The sequence below is a fragment of the Tursiops truncatus genome, chromosome 17, assembly GCF_011762595.2.
Source record: "Tursiops truncatus isolate mTurTru1 chromosome 17, mTurTru1.mat.Y, whole genome shotgun sequence".
Taxonomy (NCBI): Eukaryota; Metazoa; Chordata; class Mammalia; order Artiodactyla; family Delphinidae; genus Tursiops; species Tursiops truncatus.
In genome coordinates, this window is record NC_047050.1 from 45,405,074 (window position 1) to 45,428,718 (window position 23,645).

General features: G+C 48.0%; 1 protein-coding gene, 1 long non-coding RNA gene and 1 other non-coding gene across 7 annotated transcripts in view; all 3 read right to left on the reverse strand.

Annotated features, from left to right (window-relative positions):
• The window catches only part of LOC117308707 (uncharacterized), a 79,208-nt gene extending 73,827 nt beyond the window's left edge, over positions 1–5,381 (reverse strand). The window contains exons 1-2 of the long non-coding RNA XR_004522871.2: positions 5,298–5,381; positions 2,554–2,775 (exon numbers count right to left, since the gene is read on the reverse strand). This is a non-coding gene — a long non-coding RNA (uncharacterized lncRNA). The remainder of the gene's footprint in view (positions 1–2,553; positions 2,776–5,297) is intronic.
• A 6,804-nt stretch (positions 5,382–12,185) lies between these two features.
• TRNAE-CUC (transfer RNA glutamic acid (anticodon CUC)) lies at positions 12,186–12,258 on the reverse strand. Its single transcript has one exon. It is a non-coding gene; the product is annotated as a tRNA-Glu (tRNA).
• Positions 12,259–12,439: 181 nt separating this feature from the next.
• KLF10 (KLF transcription factor 10) overlaps positions 12,440–23,645 on the reverse strand; it is a 42,955-nt gene continuing 31,749 nt past the window's right edge. For 3 of the 5 annotated variants that reach the window (XM_073794650.1, XM_073794649.1, XM_073794648.1), the window contains 2 exons: positions 15,381–15,614; positions 13,938–15,276 (listed from right to left, as the gene is read on the reverse strand). In XM_073794650.1, coding sequence (XP_073650751.1) covers positions 14,335–15,276; positions 15,381–15,605 — 1,167 coding nt within the window. In that variant the 5' untranslated portion in view covers positions 15,606–15,614 and the 3' untranslated portion in view covers positions 13,938–14,334. Of the gene's footprint in view, positions 15,277–15,380; positions 15,615–15,840; positions 15,861–18,779; positions 19,082–23,645 lie in introns of those variants that run through there. The other 2 variants (XM_033843118.2, XM_073794647.1) reach the window with 2 other exon arrangements.

Here is a 23,645-nt window from a genome sequence, read left to right on the forward strand (position 1 = left end):
GCCCAGGTTGTAGTAATTTGTTACAGCAGCTCTAGGATAAGCTCCTCCCACGTACAACTTTCCTGCTCTTTCCCTGTCAGGCTGGCTGGCGTGAAGACAATTGCTCGGGTCATCTTGCTGAGGCCAAAGGAGCCTCAAGATGGAATGAGCCTAGATTCCTGAATCACTGCTAAGAAGGGGCAGGAACACCTGTGGGGCAGAGGTCACGTTAACTGTGGTAAACCTCTGTTTTCTGGATTTAACTGTTACAGCGGCTGGCCAAAGCGATCTTCAATACCCTCCGTCCATTGCCACCATCACCACCACGCATAAAGCAATAAATTGACATGCTAGTTTGCACGGTGGTCCTGCAGAATTTATCATTCTAGTCACTCACTGAACACGCTGATGAGTTCTGTTGTCAGAACTGGGAAGCTGAGAATCAGACCCTTTCCCTCCAGATAAACAAAACAAAACAAAACTGGGGGCCAGGGGCCCAGCCTGCACTCTGCCAGCACCTTGCGGGTACCCCCATCAGCGCTGTCTCTCCTGGTTGCACCAGTAGAGGCCTGAAGCAGGAAGGATACGTAAACCCAGGGCGAGTTCCCCATTTCTGCCCCTCCTGGGTGGAAGCACACAACATGTGGCTGAGAGGCGTCCTCCACTCCAAGAGGAAATCCCTTGCCCGCTGTGGGGCTGGGCAGGGAAAGTGGCAGCAGCCTGGTCCGGAGGACAGGAGAGGAAGCATGAAGCCAGGGAGGATGGGCCCAGAGCTGGAGTATCCGAGAGGCAGGCTGGGCTCCACTGCCCAGGGCTCCAGCTGCCTCAGCTCTTGTCACCATGCACAGTATAAGTGGCCCTCTCCAGGGAGCCTGGCCAGGTAGACTTGATCTGTGGTGGTGTGACAAGGCCCCTGCCCATCCCAGCACTGAGCTCCTTGGAGGCAGGAATGCATTCTGTGGACACTCTGCCCCTGGCCTCTGTAGATCGTGGGAGCTGTGGTGATGGATGTTTCTGGAACAGGAGGCTAAGGTCAGATTGTGAAATGCCCTGGATGCCGTGAGACGTTTGGGCCCCGCCCTGTGGACAGTTGGGTGACTCTCAGTAGTGGGTTTCAAGATCTGCGTTTTAGAATATTATCCCTGGGGACGGTGCCTGCACAGAGTAAGACCACAATAAACACTTGTGTGTAGCCAAAGGAAAGCAAAATTCAATATTAATGCTCATCACGTAACATGTTTCAGTCTCTCTCTCTTACACACACACGTGTCCCCGCCCCTGTCCGACCCTAAAAGCCAGGACATTATATGGATGTCTGGTTTCCAATGGGCTCCCTAGACAGCGGGCTGGATGCAGCGCTCTGCTGCCATAGAATTCGCCAGTGAAGACAGAGCTCACAGGTAAGGATTGAAGTGCCCCCTCTGCTGTCAGAGAAAGGTTACTGCAACCACAAGGCCACGTCATCCTCAGTTTGTGCTCCATGAATGTAGGCACCCACCTGCGGGCAGGGGTGCCAGCCAGGGGCACTGCCTACCAGCTAATGTGGAAGAGGTTTCAGCCCAGTGACGTTTCCCTGGAATCCAGGTGTGGGGCTCCCCCCACCCCAAGCCCACTATCCATTTTACTTCCTTTCCTTCCTTCTTTTTTCTGGCTCTGAGAATGTTCTTGGGAGCCTGCGGTCCAGAGAAGTCTTGGAGGGTCATTTGTGCCAGCAATAAATCCCTCCATTCCTGCAGGGAAGTCGAGGGAGAGTCCTGGGTAGTTCACTGGGTTGAGTCCATTCCTGTTGGCCCAGCCCAAAGATATGCCCAGGGAGTGAGACAAAAATAGCAGCAGATACTGTCCCTGCCCAGAGAGGTGACAGTTCCCAGAGAAGGTGACAATGGGTTATGGGTCAACGTGACAACAGGTCAGGACAGGATTTAGCTAGGGCCTGAGAAACTTAGGACAGTGGACCATGAGGAAATAGAGAGACTGGCCGGGAGGGCAGAGAAGCCTGAGAAAATGTAACGGAAAGGATGGGGCTCCAGGTAAGCATCTTAAGAATGGGTGGTGGGGCTTCCCTGGTGGGGCAGTGGTTGAGAATCTGCCTGCTAATGCAGGGGACACCGGTTCGAGCCCTGGGCTGGGAGGATCCCACATGCCGCGGAGCAACTAGGCCCGTGAGCCACAACTACTGAGCCTGCGCGTCTGGAGCCTGTGCTCCGCAACAAGAGAGGCTGCGATAGTGAGAGGCCCGCGCACCGCGATGAAGAGCGGCCCCCGCTTGCCACAACTAGAGAAAGCCCTCGCACAGAAACGAAGACCCAACACAGCAAAAATAAATATATAAAGTAATAAACTCCTACCCCCAACATCTTAAAAAAAAAAAGAACGGATGACATCCAAGCTGCCCATGGTCCAACTAGAGGAGGGGTCAGAATGAACCAAATGGGGACAAAAATCCACCCAACAGAAACCCAGAATTCCTCAAATTCCAACTCCTTCCCCTTGCTGAGACTCAGACTCTGGCCCCATCAACCCTTCCCGACCTTCTGCCGCCCTCTCTGCAGGCCTTACAGGCCTCATTCCTACCTCTGCTCTGCCTCAGTTGCTCCGCTGGCTCCCCTCCATCCTCTGACACCCTCTGGGAGGAACCCTCTCCCACCGCCTGGCTGGGCCTTCAGACAGTGTGTGCCAGCAGCGTCCACACCTCAACTTCTGCTCCTAAGGCAGTCCATCCCCAGGGGAGCAGGTCTTCAGGGCCTTTTCTCCATGCAGATCAAAAGCAGAAGGGGACTTTGATGAGCCCGGTTCCTGGAAATAAACAAGGAGGACAGGGGTTCAAACGGCCCCCAGGGACTACCCTGGGAGTGGACACGGGGCTGGAGTCAGGAGCATGGGACAGGAAACCCAGTAACAGATCTCACTGGTAACTGCCACAAACCACTCCAGGATACTAAGCATGCCAGGAGGTCTTTTTTTTTTTTTTTAAAGACTTTTTGATGTGCACCATTTTTAAAGTTTTTATTGAATTTGTTGCAATATTGCTTCTGTTTTATGTTCTGGTTTTTTGGCCACGAGGCATGTGGGATCTTAGCTCCCTGACCAGGGATCGAACTCACTCCCCCTGTACTGGAAGGCGAAGTCTTAACCACTGGACCACCAGGGAAGTCCCAGGAGGTCACGTTTTATCAATCAAATCCAATCTATCCAGCTTCTTACTGAGGTGGGGAAAAGCCTGAAGTCAATGCTTCTGGAGGCTCCCTTCACTCATTCTGTGCAAGAAACCTTGGCACGCACTTAGTTCAGACGAAAACAGATGAGCTGTCTATGTGATGCCTATGCTGAGTGCTGGTCAGCGAACTCGGCAGTTGCTCCTGGAGGGTCCCAGTTCCTCCAAGGGGACATCCCCCCAACACCCTAGAAACTTTGGCCCATTGGCCTCAAGCATCAAAACTCCAGTTTGGGGGCCTGTCTTTGCCAGCAATCCCACAACCTCGACCATCCCAAGACAAAATAGCACATCATCACTTAATGGGCTTAGAAGTTCCAAACTGGCAACCAGCCAACATAAAGGGTTTATGGTCCTGTGGATTAGATGCCAAAAGTTAAAAATCAGGACATTGGATACAGAAATCTAGATTTCCATGGAGAGTGATGATATTATATCACATTGTGAGTGTACTTAATGCCACTGAATTGTATACTTAAAATGGTTAAATGGTAAAATTTTATGTATATTTTACCACAATAAAAAAATGTATAAAAGGTCTAGATTTCCTGCTTCTTTGAAAAATTAGAATACTGGGCAAAGTACATGAGGAATCTCTTTGTATTATTTCCTATAATTGTATGTGAATCTATAATTATCTCAAGAAACATTTCAATTAAAAAATGTAAAAAAAAAACCCCAAAAACTATTCCACAAAATTGTCTTCCCACACAGCAACATTAGCACCTTGGCCATCTCTGCTCATTTCCTATACATGAGACTTGTTTCCTTTATAGGATCTGCCCAACTCTTCGTGTAGACATTTGGGTTTGAGACCCTGGACTCACTCTTCCAAAAGAATCTTAAGGTTAAAGAAAGTATGGTTTCCAGGGTGGCCGGCACACCCTCCCTATATGTTACCTCCTCCCCGGGGAAGAGAGCCTGGATGTCAGGAATGCAGGGATCCAGCAGCCTTCCTTGGATCCCTGACCTCTCCATGGGCTCAGGTCTTTCCTTATGTGGGCATCCATCTGCTGCTCACTAGCCAACTGCATGGAAAGCCTGTCCCTTGAGTCTGTCTCAGGAGACAGCAAAGACCAGGAGTCCCAGGCAGTGGTCAGACCAAAACGAGCAGGGAGAGAGGGGTGCGGGACGTGCAGGAGAGGAAAGAAGGTGGGGTCCCCAGCGCCCAGAGGCTGGCACTGGGAATCCTCGGGAGGAAACCCAGGTTTAGTAATTGGACCCTGTTCTGGGTTGAATTGTAACCCTCTCCCACACAAACCCAGTTCACATGTCCTAACCCCTAGGACTTGTGAACGTGACCTTATTGGAAATAGGGTTGTCGGGGAGGTAATAGTTAAGATAGGTCATTCCGGTAGGCCCTATTCCACTATGACTGATGTACTTATAAAAGGGGGAAATTTGGACACAGAGACACACACACAGGGAGAATGCCATGTGATGATGAAGGCAGAAATGGGGAGATGCTTCTATAACCCAAGGAACGGCAAAGATGGCCAGCAAACCACCAGAAGCGAGGGGAGAGGCCTGGAATGGATTCTCCTTCACAGTCTTCGTTAGGAACCAATCCTGCCAACACCTTGACCTCAGACATCTGGTCTCCAGAACTGTGAGACAATACATTTCTGTTGTTTCAGCCACCCAGTCTATGGTACTTTGTTACAGCAGCCCTGGCAAACAAATACAGACTAATCCCAAGTAGTTCTGGGATGGGCCCTCCCCCTTGCCTGCCCTGAAATGACCTTTAAAAGTGAACAAGATGGTCTATGTTCAGTGGAGAGGAAAGAGATATTTCTAGACAAGAGAAGTAATGAGAGCAGAAACAGGCATTGACAGGAGGCTATTGCGATGGGGAGGGAGGTGGGAGTTAAGATAATAATGCTAACTAACTTTTCTCCAGCACCTCCTGTGTCAAACATCCTTAAAACAAGTTGGTTTGAGGTAAGTATTAGTATCATGCTCATTTTACACGTGAGAAAATTGTGGCTCAGAGAAGTTAAACAGTATGCCCAAGATCTGGTAAGGGGGGAAAGCCATGATTTGAACCTAGAATCAGAATAGCTTGTTTGTAACTTTTCCAAGCAGAGGCAAAAGGAATTGATACCTTAAGGCTCACCCTGATCTTCTAGTTGGCCTGGGATCCCTCTGGTAGTTTAGCCGGGGTCGGGGGTGGGGCGCTGGGCTGAGCCTCCTAGGACCAGTCTGACCTGAAGCAGTTCCTGCCTGTTAAACCTATCCCACACATGGCCACTGGGCAGATTCCGTGTTAAACCAGCCAAACCGGAAGAGAGGATCTAGGGCCAGGGCCAAGTTCTTACACCATGTCTCTCCTGCAGTGACTGGTGGTTGCTGCAGAGGCCACCCAGAGTGCCTACAACACTGGCCAAGAAACGCAGGGTGGTTTGAGCATGGCCACAATGACACCCGTTGAAAAGGATTTACTTCACAGTTGCCAAAGAAAGCCTGAAAACAAACAAACAATCCAAAACATTCATGTTCAGAAAAAATGGTCAAAGACCTCTTTACCCAACCCACAGGCCTAGGGAGAAGAAGTCGGCTAGGTTTAGCTCATCGTATGCGATAGTCAGGGACTCAGCTGTCTTGTCAAACCTTGAAGTCTTTATGATCAAACAGCACAGGTGTCACTCCAAAAACTGCCTATGACATCCTTCATTAGAACCCCCTTTTTGGTCCCTTAAGGCAGAATTCCCAAATAGGTTAATCTTATACCCAGACAGGATCCTTGTGGCTGGGGCATTTGAAATGCAGATATCATCACTCTCATAAACACTTAAATGTCATGTTCACGATGTGCCAGGCATTCCTAGTGCTTCATATATGCCAGTTCATTTCATCCCCATACTTAATCCTAACTTTCTTTAAACCACATAGCCAGTAAATGGTGGAATTAGGATCTGAAAACTAACAGTCCAGAGCTTATGCTTTTAACCACCATACCACACTGCCTTCTGAAAATATTTAGGGAAGGAGATCAACATTTTACTCTTTGAGCATTTGTGATATCCTCACCATCAAAACCAGGCATAAGGCAGCTGTTGCCAGCCCCATGCTCTTTCTTTCCTAGTCCTTAGAGCCGTTAAGGACAAAATGCTGGGAGATACCTGCCCACCCTTCTCTGATTCCTTCAGCATCTCGCAGAGGATTCTAGCCTCAGCCTTCCTTCCTACACACATGATGCTTCAGGTGAAAGGAGTAGTTTACCCCCATTAAACACTTGTGAATCTCAAGATTAAGGAATTACTTCCAGAAGGTCTAGTGAGTTATCTAAAACAGCATCATCACAGTGGCTCATCACCTTTGCCTGTTTTCCACCAGTGCAACCAGGATGATGGTGGTATGTGAAGGGAGAGGGCTGAGGGGCTTGCTACTCTGTCCAGGTAGACAACGTAGACACCACCAAGCACCGTGCAGCAATGCCTCCTTGTTCAGGATCCAGGACCTGGGACTTGGCTGCTCTTAGTTCTGCAAATATAAGACACTCATTGTTATGGGGGAAGAAGTGTCTCAGGTCTTTTGGTCCTTTAAGGTCATCCCCCTTAACATGATATATAGAAGTGGCCCCTGGAGGGAGGTGAATCAATTCACTTGGAGCAAAGCAGTCTCAGGAAACAAAAGTGATAGTATCAGCCAGCATACCTTTATAAGTCAAGGTTATGCCGCAGCAACAAACAATCCCCCAATTCACAATGTCTTAAAACTACAGAGGTTTAGTTCTTACTCATGCTCCTTGTCATACTCTTTCCAGAGCTAAGGTTGACTAGCTGAAATATTGCTGGTCCCCACAGTAGAGGGAAAGAGAGCTCTAGAGGGCTGAACACTGTCAGTTAAATACTCTGGACCAGAAGTGACACATGTCATTTCCATTCCAAGCCATTGAGCAGGCTGGACCCCACCCTGCCACAAGGGAGAAGTCCAATGCTACCGTGTGTCTGAAAAGCAGAGAGCCTGAACTATTGGATGAACTACAGGGATGGGGACCAGGTTCCCTTTCTGTTTGAAAACCATTGTGATTTGAACCACACTGACAACGAATAGAATGGAGGTGATGAATAGCATAGGAGGCCTCATGGCTAGGTTATCCACAACCAGCAAGGCTGACTACAGCCTTGACTAAATTTTCCTGGTTGAACTAAATTTAAATTGGAGATGAGAATATATAATCCCTTAGAAAAAATCAAATTGAACAAATCTAAACATGGATAACAAAAGACCATCATGATGACTATTCTGTTCACATTATTGTTGGGATCAGAGAGAGGATTCTGAATCTGATCTATGTCCATTGTCACAAATAATGCTTACAGGTATGTAATGAAGGAAAACTTTCTTTAGGATAAAGGGTATTCCATGACTAAGAAATACCTGAGTGCACAATTGAAAAATATGTCTCCTGAATGGCTAGGAATCACACACTGCACTGGGCATGATGTCACTGCACTGTGTGACATGCGGTAGGCCTTAAAAGTATTTAGCTCTCATAGGAAATTTACCAGATACTGGAAATAGAAACTTAAGACTAGTTTAGAAAATACTGCTATAAGTGTATTAAGATGGACCAATATAGACTGACATATGTTGACCAATATTATGGGCAAATACTATTTGTATATATATATAATACATAGGCAATATTATTGTGTCGCTTCAAAATTCATACATTGAAGTCCTAATTCCCAGTACCTCCTCAGAATGTGACTGTACTTGAAAATAGAAACTTTAAAGAGTTAATTAAGGTTAAATGAGGTCATTGGAGTGGGCCCTAATCTGACTGGTGTCTTTAAAAGGAGAGGAGATTAGGACACAGACAGACATAGAGGGAAGACCATGTGAAGACACAAGGAGAAGGGGGCCATCTACCAGCCAAGGAGCGGGACCTCAGAAGAAATCAACCCTGCCAACACGTTGATCTCGGACCTCTAGCCTCCAGAACTGTAAACAATTTTGTGAACGTTTGCAATTTGACCTTCGTCCCTAACAGGAAACACATTATGACCATTTCTAACTGACATCAGATTGCTAGCCCCACCTCTAGGGGCCTTTTCTGTTAATGACTGATCTGAGCGTGATAGTGCAATCCCCATCACTGGTATTGCAGTGGTCCACCTAGCATTTGTTTGCTTGTTTTTCTCAGTTTTCAGATCTAATTCTACCTTGGGAAGCAAGTCAGATAAGCATTATAATCCCCAATTTATAGATAATAAAACTGAACCATGAAATAGTCAAATTGTTTAGCTCATAATTAGTCAGTTCAGTGCACAAGCTCCTTGACCCCAGAAGTTTCCTTTCCCAAGGCCACACTGTTTTACTTTGTCCCTGGGTAATAAACACTCAATACTTTATTTTGTGTGTGTGTGGCCGCACTGCCAGGCATGCGGGATCTTAGTTGCCCGACCAGGGGTTGAACCCGGGCCCCCTGCAGTGGAAGCTCAGAATCCTAACCACTGAATCACCAGGGAATTCCCCAGTAAACAATACTGGGACTTTCCTGGTGGTCCAGTGGGTAAGACTCCACTCTCCCAATGCAGGGGGGCCCGGGTTTGATCCCTGGTCGGGGAACTAGATCCCGCATGCACGCCACACCTAGGAGTCCACATGCAGCAACTAAGACCTGGCGCAGCATGCATGCATAAATAAATAAATAAATAAAATGTATATATATATATATATATACTTAAAACAGAACAAAACAAAAAACACTCAATACTTATCTGTTCAAACTAAAAGGATGCCTTTTGGAAACTGATATTCAAGGTCCAGATAATCTAATCATAGAAATAGAAAACTGCTTCTACCCCAGCCTACCCTACACTTCATGTTATTTCTTAGCTTTTCATTTTCTTCCTTGAATCTCATTCAGATTTTTCCCAACCCAAGCAGTGCCTCCACTGACTAGTGGCTAAACTTAGAATTAAAAATTAAATTATTTCAAGGAAATCAAAGAAAGATAAGGTGTCACTTTCTTATATTTGGGGGTACTCCCCCCCTTTAGCATCCCACTGCCAAGCTGGTCAATCAAGTTCAAACTGGGATAGTTGGCATCCATTGAGTAGAGCATCATGAATTTCTAAATCTCTGTCAAGATTAGGATGCCAACTGGCAGGGGAAGCTTAAAACAACCTCATTTATCTGGCCCTATTTAGTTTTATTCCTTCCACTGGGGGGGAAAAAGTCAGTTGGACATCTCCAGAAGATACAGCAGCGAGCAAGATCCACAGGGTGCTTATCCTTGGGGAGTTTTACAGACATTAAGCAATTTCAGTAAAGGGTAATGATTATTATGATAGCAGAAATGTCAAGGTAAAAGGGCAGGGAAACATTTCCAGCAGACAAAACAGCATATGTGACAGCTCAGAGCTTGGACAGGATGTAGAGAATAAGGTGGGGGTGGGTTGGGAGATTGGGAGCAGCTGAATGGTGCAGGGTCTTCTAGGTCTGCTTGGGACACTTCAGCAGCCACTGGCCACACCTGAAATGTGGTGAGTCCCAATTGAGAGGTGCTATAAGCATAGGATATATACTGGATTTCAAAGATTAGTACAAAAAAAAGATGTGATATATCTCATTAACAGTTTTATATTGATTATATGCTGAAATGATAATATTATGGGTTAAATAAAAACATTTAAATTGCTTTTTTCTGTTTTTATTTTCTGACGTAGCTCCTAGAAAATTTCAAATTCCCCATGTGGCTCACATTCTATTTCTCTCCGACAGCCTTGAGAGCATTGGGAAGGGTCTGAAGCATTTTAAACAGGGAAGTGACATTGTCAGATGTGCATTTTCAAAAGACTCTGTGGTAAGCAGAGAGGATGGTGGGGAGACAAGACCTGAGGCAGAGAGACTAGTTTAGGGGCTGCTGCAGTTGTCCAAGCAGGAGAGGGTGGATTAGACAGGGTAGTAGCAATGCAGGTAGAGACAACGTTTTAAAAGTCTGCTTACTAATACCAAACAGCTCTCATTCCAGGGAGAAATGATAGGTTGAACTGTATGAAATTTCCATCTTTGTCAGTCAAAAATGGTTGAATATTGAAGGAGTTAATAAGGGCTAAAGTTGGAATAGTTGAGTCACGAAATAAGAATAGTATTGTATTATAACCCAAATAATGACATAAATGTTCATGAGTCCATACTGACATAAAAAACGGAACAAATAAATAAATGGGAGAGAAGTAACAACTCTTTCTTATAGAAAATTCCAATGAATAAATAATGGAGGAAATAGGAAATCACCATTAGTATATCACAGTAGTAACTGTCTCAGGCAAGATCCACTTAAGGATACTAAAATGAGTGGGAAAAAGTTGACATAGGTTATTTGTGTAGTCTTAAAGTACCTCCATCCAAATATTTAATAAAGCAAGAAAGAGTCAATTTACAGTGGAAAATTCCAGCAGATATCACCACCTTAGCCATGTGATGCAAGCTAACATCTCCCATAATACAGAATGACATCCCATATTCCTTGATACCATGCACTGAGGACATTACCACTCTGTGGTATCTTCCCAATTAATGCATAACCTCAATCTAATCATGAAAAAACATCAGACAAACCCAAACTGAGGGGCAGAAATAACTGACAAGTACTCTTCCAAAGAGATGAGAGAAGACTGCCGCATAACCACAGATTGGAGGAGACTGCGGAGATTGACAACTAAATGCAATTTGAGACCCTGGATTAGGTCCCGTAATAGCAAGAAGACATGAGTAGAAAAACCAGTGAAACCCAAATAAGGTCTGTACTTTAGCTAGTAATATTGTACTGAAGTTAATTTCTTCATTTTCTTAAATGTTCTATGGCTATGGAAGATGATATCTAAAGGGGAAGCTAGATGAAGGGTACATGGTAACTATTTTTGCAACTTTCTCTAAGTCTACAATTATCTAAGAAGAATTAACTGTTAAGAGAGCTGAATATCAGCAATTTCATATAGTTCAACTTAATATATAAATCAGACAAGAAACAACCAAAACTGACATGCTAAAGCTACACTAAAACCACATTATCATAACATGCTACAAATGTACTTGTTTGGGGGACAACTTTTGCATCAAGATCAGAGTCTGCATCAACATTCAACTCTTATATAATACTCTATTCAAATGATTTACAATATTTCTAAGGAAAAGCGTCAGGCGTCAACTAGGACTGGGAAGAACACAGCAATGGGTGGCACAGTTCCACTGGCTTTGTCATTACAAGGGACTGGGCTTTGGAACAGGCAGAGATTACTTCAGCCACCTTCCTTCATTCCCACTTCTGAAGACCTGCCACCATGAGGAACTCTAGCGGTTAGGATGGTCCAGGTCCCAACACAGAAACTACAGAACGGCAAGGTCCCCTCCAGCAGCTGTGCGGTGCTTAGGTGGTGTAAGTTTCCAAGAAAAGGATCAGCAGGTACATGGATGGCTCAGGATGCCTGTCCTACAGCTGGTGCCAAGCGAGCACACTGTCCCTTACCATGGCACTCAACAGCTGGGCACCGTTGAAGATGTTCTCTCATGACAAGGTAATCTCAGAGCAAATTAAAATACTAATCTCCAAAATTATATGCCATACACTAAGTAGCATTTACAGCTCCTAGTTCCACTGGCAAGTGACTGGCAAGTATTTCTCTTCAGAGGTGGATTAGCTTTCAGGCGGCTGAAGTACTAGCATGTTTATTGCATTTAACGTATCACTGAATGGTCTGAGTTAATCTAACTTCTAGAAGTAATTTACTCTTTAATAGGTCAGGCTTCTTTTCATTTCACAGCAGTCATTACTGTAATTACTCATGTGGTGTTCCCTTTAACTCAGTGCTACTTAAGGTTTTGCTGAGAGACAATATATTTCAACCCCACATCATCAAAACATACAAAAATGTTTTAAAATGGTAGATATCTGGCCTTGCTTTGTGTGTGTATTTTAATTAGATTTTATTTTGTTATTATTTTTTTTGGCTGTGCCACATGGCTTGCAGGATATTAGTTCCTGGACCAGGGATCGAACCTGGGCCCCTGGCAATGAGAGTGCCAAGTCCTAACCACTGGACCATCAAGGAATTCCCTGGCCTTGCTTTGCATACTGTCTAAATTGATTACTCACGTTAAATATATACTCCTACAATTCTAAATTTGAATGAGGCCCTTAGAGAAATTCAGACCATAAGTCTTTGCAGAGCACCACAGTGATCAATGTCAAGGTCAGAGTGAAAATGGTTTTCAACAAATACAATCAACCAATTATATATATACCAAAGGAAATTCTTTATTGTAAACAAGATATAAAGTACAACAAAAGAAATATTGTGCAAATTGTAAATCACAAGGATTTTTTTTATTAAAAGAAAATTCTTTTTTTGTTTTCCAAGAGTCCAAAGTTTGATGGCAGAAATCTACACCCAATATAGAGAAAAATGTTAAATGGAAAGACATAATGACATTTTTCACTATATATTTTAAACAATTGACTTTTGTTTTACCACTGTATATATCATCCACTATACAAAACAGAATATAACAGAAATACTGTTAACAAAAGTGAATGTCCTAATTATTTTTCTACCTATCTACTTCCACATTCCCCCCCCAAAAAAAACTTCTATAAATTAACAGGACATTTGTCCACTTGTGAATAATGTTCACTCACTTTCTAATTCAATAAAGCACATGTTATATCCTCATAACATAAGGATACTTTACTGATGTCCTAAGCCATCTTTTTGAAGGAGTTATCTAAAATTCTTAATATCCCTTCTTTACAATATGTGTTTTCATCTTCAATTTCTTTTCGAAACAAAGTGCAGTGTATTTTAGAGTCTACGGAAAACACATTGGTATACAATTTTCAAATCTACACAGGGAACTGCAGCCAACTAAGGTTCAAAGCATAATAAAATGCCTAGTTATAGTCATTTGTTAAACTTTTAAAACAAAAACGCAAAAAAAACCCTGAAGCAACACTTCAAAGCAATTAAATTAATGAGGATTCCAATTCTTTGGGACCTCTTCAGCAATATACAGTTGCTCAATTCCAAACGTCAGCAACTAGTGTAAAAATGCTAGTTCTAGATATATTTAACAACTATGTCCACGAAGTTGAATGGAAAGACTAAGAATAGTAAACAAGATAACTCTAGGAAAGGATAATATTCGCGATAATACAAATCAATTTTACATCTCCATTTCTGTACCGTAATGTTTACTTCCAGTCTCTACACTCTTGAAACCAGTGCTTTTGAAGAATCACATTGAAAAGTTGGTCTCAAGTATAAATGGTGAAAGTAAAGTAACAAATTGTGCACACAAATTCAAAATCTGTGCTACCTGTGGTTGGGCTGACCTCACCTGAAACCTTCAAAAAATATTGAAAGGAATAAACTTTCTCATCTCTCTTACGTGGTAAGAAATGAGTCCTGCCACTCTTTGAGCTGCCTGTGGCCGTAGCACTTCTTACCATCTAACCCAGGCTGGGCCTTCTCCCCAGGCCGTGGGGCTTCTGCTTGCAGCCCGCACTGGAGGGCCACAGACTTGCAGTGGAAGCATTTTTATATCACCACTGGCTTCTGGCTGTGACCAAAGTTAGTCTGGTTCTTTACCATCCGTCTGTCACTGTGTGGGAGCAGGGGTTGGAGGTAGGGTAATGTCATTTAACTTGCTCACTTCCATCTGCCAGTTTGGTAGCTTCTTGGCTGACAGATGGCGCCGGGCATGTTTGGTCAAATGGTCGCTCCTCATGAACCGCCGGTCACACATGGGACAGGCGAATTTCTTCTCACCTGTGTGGGTTCGTCGGTGTCTGGACAGTTCATCTGAACGAGCAAACCTCCTTTCACAACCTTTCCAGCTACAGCTAAAAGGTTTTTTCTCCTGAAACAAAATAAGTCATATTATTATTATTATGCATTTATTAAGCCGCTGTAAGTTACATATTAAATCATATTTAAGATACTTTATTAGACATTTAAAGAATCATCATTTGAGAAATTAAAACAAAAACACCTTGATGAAATCTTTTAGAAGACCTTGCACTGGTAAATACCATCCACTAGAGTGGCGAATAAGGCAAGTTCTTCCTTAACATGCCTGGTTTACATTTGCGATCATTGCCAAAAAACCTTCATCCAAATTTCTAAGACTTAAATATGAAATAAGAAATGGTTGGTACCTGTATGCGTTCTCATGTGGGCCTTCAGATGAGAACTTTTAAAGTACGTCTTGCCACATCCTGGATGGCTACAGATGTGACTTCTTATCCTTGATGAGTCAATCTGAGGAGTGACTTTTGCTGCTGAAGGAGAAAACCCTGGAGCAGGGGCAATGGGAGAGAGTCTGGTGCCATTTGGGCTCACCACTGGAGGCTTGGGGTTCTGAACAACGGGCTGGGGTACAACAAACATGACAGCGCCTTTGGGCACCTGAGTGCCCATAAATACAACAGGTGGGCAGACGGCTGGCGGCTGACTGGGTGGAGTGCTGGGGACGACTGTTGTCACAACTGGGTTGTTTGCAGGGAGGGGAACCATCTGGCAGATGACGGGCATAGGTGGCACTCCCCCTGTTGATACTGCAGGTGGAGAGACTAAGACCGACTTTTGTTGTGGGCACATGGGGACCGGCTGAGATCTACAGATTACTGTCTCTGAGGAAGGCACAGAAAAGTCATAAAGTGCAGCACTTGCTTTCTCTTCAACACCTGCCACTGTGTCTCTCTCACGTTTGGATCTGTTTGGTGACACAGCTGCACAAGGTATGTTTTTTCTTGCAGTCTCAGCATTTAGGTGGGTTCTTCTTCGAAAAGAATTGTCCTGATAGTTAAGGATGCTGGCTGCTTTCACTGGGCAAGATCGGTGGTTACACAGCTGGGCATCAGCTGTATGACGAATCACACTTGTTGCCTGAGCCTTGGGGAGTTTGGGGGCAGGTACTGGGCTCTTCTCCTCTTTGAAAGGTGCAGCAGCAATGTGAGGCTTGGCAGTATCTGACAATGATTTGAAGTGTCCAGTAGATGGCGCTGGTGCCATCAGATTTGACACTTGAGAGGGTTCAAAGTCAGAGGGACTGTAAGGTGGAGTCAAACACTAGAGCAGAGAAATACAGGCAACAGCGTGAAGAACAGTAGAGTTCATTATATAAATTATAAGAAATTCTCATTTACACTCATCTTTAAAGCAACAATACTTACAAATGCTGGGACTGTATGAAAATCAGGTGTACCAGGAAGCAGATTCTCTTCCTCTGACATATCAGACACTGGAGTAACGGGTCTGCTTTCAATGTATTTCTTAAAATCAGACTTCCAACTGCAGCTCATTGACATAAGTGCTTCTACGGCTTCAAAGTCACTTTTCTCTGCAGTTTTGTTCCAGGAATACACACTCTCTTTTGATCTTTCAGAAATCATTTCCATTCTTTCCTCCTATAAATACAAAAAATTAAATGCTATAAGCATATTGTCATCCACATGACACGCACAGCAATGTGCAATTTTTTTTTACTATCTGCACAACTTTTCAAAATAAAACTTGAAATAATTTTTCTCATCCCCACTCTGATAGTAATACTGATAAAAGTCTTCCTCATTCTTCCTCTCACACTTAGGCCTGAACACTGATACCCTTGCAAGGTAAAGAGGAACTTATTACCATTATGAGGACCAAGGCCAAAGGTACCAATGCACTTGTAATCCAAAAAAGAACTGCTTGGCTTAGAAAAAAAAAAAACATTTTATATTCTTTCCAGAGTAGTCAACTGCAACAGGAATCAGACAAAATAACTGAGGAAAGGCTCTACAAAAAAGTCATCTTTTTTCAATACTACAGGTATGGGGACCTGGTGGTCCAGTGGCTAAGACAACAGGCTCCCAGTGCAGGGGGCCCGGTTTGATCTCTGGTCAGGGAACTAGATCCCACATGCATGCCTCAAATAAAGATCCTGCGTGCGGCAACTAAGACCGGGGCAGCCAAATAAATATTTTTTTAAAATCATTAAAAGAAACACTACAGGTATGGTATGAGATCTTTTCAGGTATGACTTCCAAATAGAAAAAAATAAACGGCCAAAATTTTCTTTTAAAAAGGCAAAGTATAGTGGACAGAGCTGTGGTCTGTTGATTTGGGTGTGACCTTTGGAAAGAATAATTTCAACTTCTTCATGTTTGTGTTCTCATTCACTGGATCTTACACTTAACACAATGGTTTGCTATGTGTAACTATGACCAGCTAATGCAATAGCACAAAAGAGAGAGAATCGGAAAATTTAATATGCGACTTAAATTTGCAAGAACTCTGATTGTAAGAAATCTTCAATAGTCAAAATAGAATCTTACTTTAATTTTTTTAAAGAACTGCTCCTTGACAAAAATAACAGCACATGCCTTATATTTGAACAACTCCTTCTATTAGGTATTTAATGCTTCATATTAAAGTTCCTTAAACTGCACTAAAAGTTACTACCCTCCATCTCTCCAATTTTCCACCAATGTGATCCCATTCATTGGTCAAAGCAGAGATTGTGTAAAAACAGAACAATTGTCTTTACGTGGCACGGTATTAATCTCAACACTTGCTGGAAAAAACGCATAAACCCTTAGTACTGAAGCCTTAAGAAGCCATCGCTCTTGAAACATCGCTAACAATGCAATTGCATAATCGCGGGCCCTTTATGTAAGCTGCAACGGACAACGCATGTTGTGTAAAAGCCTCAAGACGCCAGTGCAAAGGAAAAAAGAGAAAAGGCAGGCAGCAGGGAAGAACAGTGTGAGCTGGGAAGGGCAGGGAGAAGTCGGGAGGGGAGGAAAGGGAGTGGGCCGCGAGAGAGGCAGGAAAGGGAAGCGCGGGCGGAGGCGCGGGAGGGGAAGGCAGACGAGGGGCGGGGGCGGACGGCGGGGGAGATCCTCGCTGGCTGGGACAGACGGATGGGGCCGCCCTAGCCTCAATGAGGCTCGCGGGTGAGTCACTGGGAACATTCCTCGCCGCTCGCACGTCCCCGCGTCCCTGCCCCCGCCATTGGCCAGCAGGCCGGGCGGCCCGGGCTGGGATTGGCTGGGCCGCGAAGGGCGGGGGCGCGGAGGAGAAGAAGGAGGGGGCGAGGCATGTGAACAAAGCGTGATCAGCGGCTGCTCCGGGCGGCGCAGGAAACCTGAACTGGGAATTGCCGCGCCGTCACCTTTCACCTACTTCCTGAGCCCGCGGGCCCCCGCCCTCGCGACGGCCCGGGGGAGGGGCCGCGGGCGCCGCCGCCAACCGCCCGGCAGTGCGCGCCCGAGCCCGCGGGGAGGGGCGGAGCCGCGGGCGCCGGGCTCCAGGAGCGCCCGCCCCTTCCAGCTCCCCGCGAGCCGCCGTTCCCTTAGGAACCGACAGCGGGGCCGGGCCTCACTCCCGCCTCTGGCGGAGGCCGGGACTGGGTCACTCAGGGACGAGAAGCTCCCCGGGCGCATCCGCTCCTGGCCCACCCCCAGCCTCCGCCTCAGCTGCCGGAGGAGGAGCCGGGTCCCCGCGGAAACCCGGCCCCCGCCCTCCTCCGGCTGCAGCCCCCGGGGACCCGGCCGAGCCCTCGGCGCTTCCCGCCCACGCCTCCCGCGGGACCTCAGACCACCCTGACTGTCCCCGAAGATGCGCGTCCCCTCCCCGCGGTTTCCGGCAGCACCGGCCCCCGCCAGCCGCGTGTCTCCACGAGTTCCCAGACGTGCAGCCCCAACAGGCCCCGCTCCAGACGCTCGGCTCCACGGCCTGCGGCTCCCGCCCCGACACGCTGCCCCCGCGTCTCGCAGCCCGGTTCCCCCCGCCCACCTTCCCCGCCCCGCTGCTGGGTCCCGCTTCCCACCCTCCCATCTCCTGTCGCCGAGGCGGCTCCCTCCCCCCTCCAAGGCGTCCTCAGAAGGCGGCCACCTGCCCGCTCCCGAGATGGGGAGTCTCCTCCAGCCGTATTGGGGGGGGCAACTCCCCGGTCCCCCTCGGCGGTCCCGGGCCCACGTGCCATCCCCCGCACCCACGCCGGGCGCCCCTCCCCCAGCCCCCGCTATCTGCTGAGCAGCCCCGTCCTGCAAGCCTCCTTTCAGAGCCCCGAGTTGGGGAGCCCCCTCTCCTCTCCAGCGGACACCCCGCCCCTCAAAAGCTTCTGGGCAGCCCCCTCCCACCCTGGGTCGCATTCCTTATCCAGACGGAGGCATCTCTCTCCGGCGCCAGGTGCAGGGTGGCCCCTTGTCCCCCTTCCCCTTCCACACCTCTTATTCTCACTGACAGGGCAGCAGCCCCCTCCTCACTCTTCCCGCCCCTCCAGTCATCCTCCCCCTCACCTGCTTCAAGTCTCCCAGCGGAGCAGCCCCTTCCCCTCATTACACCTTGAGCAAGACCCTCTCTCCTTTCGTCTCTAGCTACCCGCCTGCTTCTCCTGAGCCCCTCCGCGACGCACACGCCCTCACTAATGCCCAGTCTGCAGGCGGGAAGCCCCTTCCTCTCCCACGACTCCGCTGCAGCCTCAGTCCTCAGGCGAGGCTAATGTCAGGGGCTCGGGGTTCGCGCCCCCGGGGGCCCCTCAGACTCAGCGAGGCAGAGTAGGGCCGGGGCATCCCCAGGTCACTTACTGCAGGCTGCTGGAGAGAAGCGCCGAAGTTCAGCATGGTTGGCTGCCTGGCCGCCGGCGGCGAGCTGACTGGCTGCTTGGCTGCCTGGCCACAGACGGACGCCCGGAGACACTCGACGCCGCTCCCGCCACCGCCGCGCTCCGCGCCGTCTGCCCCCTCCCCATTCAGGTAGCCGCTCCGCCTGCCCCGCGCCGCGGGCGGGGGTGGGGGCGGAGCCTTCCGCCGGCCAATCAGTGACAAAGGTGTGTGAGGCGCCGGCCAATGGGCTCGCGGGGCCACGCGTGATCAGCGGCTGCCCGGCAGCGTGAAGCTTGTGTCAGTGGAGCGTGTACACAATCTCCGGCAGCGTGTTCCCTCGGCCCAGCCCGAGGGAACTCCCGCCGCCACCTGACTCAGTGACACCGCCCCTACCCCTCACCCACCCCCGCCTGCGGTCCCCTTCCCTGGCCTGGGGGGGCGGCGCGGAGGACCTAGACCGGAGGCGCGGCAGCGGCGGCGCGCCCAGGCACTGCGGAGGGCCGGCCCCACGTGGGAGGTGGGGTGGGATGCCCGCTCCGCCCAGTCCCCTCGGCGCGAGGTCCCATCTCGGGCCGCTGCGGGATAGGCGGGACGCGGGGTAGCCAAGCGGGGGAGGCGGCGGCTGCAAGCCAAGGGTCCGGAGCCAAGAGATTTGCATTTGGAAGCGCCGATCTCTTGCGCGTCTGGCGAGAAAGCGGAGCCCGGTGACCGACTGAGCTGCATTTCTGGAGCATATGCTGGGTTTTGCCTCGCTGAGCCGTGGGTAGCACGAGGGAGGGGCGGAGAGGGAAGGGTATCCTGTCATTGAGCGGACACCTGCTCCGGCGCCCCCCGCCCACGCCCGGGCCGCGGGAGCTGGCTCGCCCTCCTCAGCTGCACCGCCGGCAGCACTGCCCGCCCCCGTCCGCCCCGCCCATCCTTCCTCCCAGGCTGTGGAGAGAATGGTGTGGGGACTGCAGGAAGCCCCGAGAACTAGACCAATGGGATGATGGGGGGCCGTAGACCAGAGTTTTTATCTTTACCGGGAGCCGAAGCTCGGCTGCAGAATCGAGTTTTGAGCTCGGTGTGAAATTTAAAGTGCACTCTACAAGCTGTCTCAAAGGCAGACCCTACCCCTCCCCACGCCCCCACCCCGGGCCAGGGCCTCCGGAAACGCCCTGCCAGGAAACTGCTGGTGGGGATGGGGCGGGGCGGGGTCTCCCGGGGTCACCAGGCGCCAGCCGGGGCCCGCCTGCGAGTGGGTAGCAGTGGGAATGCCCACCACGCCCGACACGGAACGCCCCGCCCCCGGGCCAGCGAAAGCACCAGCCCCCCCCCCCCCCCCCGCCGCGCTGCAACCCCGACCTCCGACCCCGCTCAGAAGCGGTCTGCGGCCTCCGGATTGCGAGCCTATGGGTCTGTTATGGCTCCCTATTGGCCCCCTTTTGGCCATTTGGTGCCCGTTCGCAGCTGCTGTTGTTGGAGAGGAGGGTGGTGATAACGCGGCTTAAAGCAAACTGGAGATTTTATCTCCTGTGGACAGGCTGAACACGGGGCAGAAACCACTGCCCCTCCCTCGAGCTTTCTCACTGCTCTGTGTAACTGAAAGGCTAATGGAAGTGTCCTTTCTTTCCCAATAATCACAAAATTGAGTATAGACAAGGAATTAGCTAGGGAATTCCCTGAAGGTCCAGTGGTTAGTACTGGGCGCTTTCACTGCCATGGCCAGGGTTCAACCCCTCCTTGGGGAACTAAGACCCCAAAAGCTGTGCGGCACAGCCAAAAAAAAAAAAAAAAACAAGAAACAAAGGAAAGAAAGAAAGAGAAAGAAAGGGAAAAAAGGCAATTAACTATTTTAGAAATAGGCCCAGGCTGGCCAACAACAGTAGTAGTAATAATAATACAATCAACCAGGGCCAGAGATGCTCATCACAGAGGGAAAGAGGACTCAGTGGCCCCCTGTCACTGCCGCTCCTGAATCTGCTGGCGGGGCGCCAGCCAACAGCTCAGGCAGCTCTTCCTGTCTCCTCTCCATCCCCTGCCCCGGCTTCTGTCTGCATCGGTGTCCCTCCCTGCAGGCTTCCTTCCGCCTGGGCTGTCCCATCCTGTTGATGTGAGCCTGAGGGTACTGGAGCAGCTGGCCCTGGGCACCTGCTGCAGCAAAGCAAGCTCCTGTCTGTGCCCAGCCGGCAAGCCAGCCTTCCTTCCTGTCAGGGAGCTGCCATCCTCAGAGGCCACAGTCGGCCCTCCAGGTCTGAACTGAATGTGGGCCCTGCTGGCATGGTGCCCCAGCACGCCGAGAAGCAGGGAGCATTTATGGCTTGTGGGAGTGATTCAAAACAGGAAAGAAAAGAGAAAAGGGGTAGGAGGAACAGTGTGGTGGTGGCACAATTCCTAGAGATTCAGAGAAAGATGTTACCCAGGCATCTCAGACTCAAAGTAACCAAAACTAAAGTCCTTGTTTTTACTTCTTCCCGTATGGGCTTCTCGTCTCCCATCCAGCCTTCACCATCTCCCCCAAAGCCCTGGATCCAGTTGGTCCCCAGGTCTGAGCAGTTTTGCCTCAGAAATGTCTCTCTTCCCTCACTTTCCATTTGTACCCCTCAACTGTCACTCTAGGTCAGTCTGTCATCAATTCTTGCTTGGGTTAAACAATTTACACTCTCCCCACCCAACCCCCCACCCCAGCCCAGCTGGCACCCCAGTGGCAAACTCTCCACACTGAAACCAGAGTGGGTTTTTTGAAAGTCATGATCCAATCCCTACTTAAGAAATGATCCTTTGCTCCTGTTGCCTAGGAGATAAACCTCATCTCCCACCCAGATATACCCTTGCCTATGGCTACATCCTCATTCAATAAACATTGTGTTGCTCGTTTATCCACTCATTCAACAAACATTTGTTGAGCACCTACTATGTGTTGTAGGCACTGGGACAACAGCAATGAATAAGACAGGCCAGGTCCCTGCTCTCAAAAGGCTTGGACGGCAAGACAAAGACAAGTAGACTATATGTATAAATAAAAGCTCCTTCAAGATGGTAGCCATGTCATAATCATCTTTGTGGTCCAGTGCAGACATTTTAGGCAGTCAAGACTCTTTAATGGAGGAAATAAAATTGTAGGTTGTCTGTGAAGATTCACTGAGGTTATAGACAGAATGTGGACAAGTGCCTAGGCAGAAGTATGGATCCTTCTAAGCCTTTCCCTTAGCTTACATCATTACAGGACCAGGCACGGAAAACTGTCATCTTAAACATGAGTAAAAGAAAGTCCTAGGCAATAGTAAGCATTACTTCAATTAAGTGCTGACCCCTTCCTGCTAATGGTGCTGGTTTCTCCTTCAATCAGAACAGTGAAGGAAGGGGAAGGGGGGGGCGGGGGTGACATGTAAAGATTCCTCAGTTCAGTTATATGGATATTAAAACACATTGTACCCACCAGCCATCTTCTCTTTGCTCCTTACAGCCAGTGGGTATTATCACCATTCATTCATTCATTCATTGCCCCACCATATGCCAGGCACTAGCTGAACACTGAGGAACAACCGTAAAAAAAGACACAGCTCTTGTGTTTCAGGAGCTTCCAGTACAGTGGAAGAAGTAAATAAGTGAGCCAGCCATTACTGTGGTGTGGTAAATGCTAAGAAAAGAGTATGCACAGTGTCCTAGGTAGGCGAGGAAGGAAGGGGTAAGGGAAGGTTCCTCTGGTTGACTTCTAAGCTGGAGGAGAGGAGAGGTGGAGGTGAAGAGTAGAGAGAGTGGTGGGGATTCAGGATGCTCTGAATTGTCTGGATCACAAATTTGAGAGTTAGGATGAGGCACTTAGGATATTAAAGGAAGCAGCCCCAAACATAAAGGGCCTTTGTGTGCCCTGCTAAGAAATATAGATGTGGGACTTTTATCTTGGGGACAGGGGGGACCTACTGACAGGTTTTAGCAATGATAGTATAGAAAATTCATTCTGGCCCAGTTTGATAATGGACCACAGAGGCTGGGGCCTAACACCAGTGAGAAGGTTTCGTAGCAATGTAAGCAACAAAGATGATGGTAGCTTAAACTATGGAAATGGTGGCAGGCATGGAAAAGCTGGAATAGAGACACCAAGAATCAGGAGGATTTGGTAATTGATTGGATGTGGCGTGAGGAAGAGGGAGGTGTGGAGGAGGATTGCTGAGTTTTTGGCTTGATTCACTGGATGAAACAGGACAAAAACAGGACACTATTGCCCAAGAAAGGGACTGTAGGGAGGTAGTAAGTTAGGGTGGAGAGGAAGAAAATGCCAAATTTGATTTAGGACATATAAACGTGAGGTTACCTGTGGGACATCCAAATAGAGATGTCCAGGAGGCAGCTGGAATTTCAGGTCTGGAGCCCAGAAGAGAAGGATCTGGGCTGGAGATTAAAATTTGTTGTCATCAGGGTGTTGGTGGCATTGGAAACCAGGGGGTGAATGAAATCCTCTAGGAAGAGTAAGGAATGAGAGGTAAGAGAACTGAGGGTGGTCTTCTGGTGAACTACAAGCACAGGACGGAGACTAAGAGGAAACAGCCACATGGTGAAATACTGGCGAAGAGTGACACAGTGAGGACTTCTTTCATACATGCAGCACTTAGGATTTCTTGGCCTAATGTGACACAAAGTGGAGATGAAAGGCAAACGGGATGATTCAGAAATTGAAAGGGTCAAACAAATTAGAAAAAATAATTATCCCCTCTGATTGGTGAATATCATTCGTTATTTTCATTATACTAGTTACCATAGTTATTAAGCTCTTTAAAATTTTTTTTTAAATATTGATATGTTGAGTAGATTGTTTCTAAAGATGGTCACAAAACCCCTCCCATTCTGCATAATCTTTTCCAATGTGAC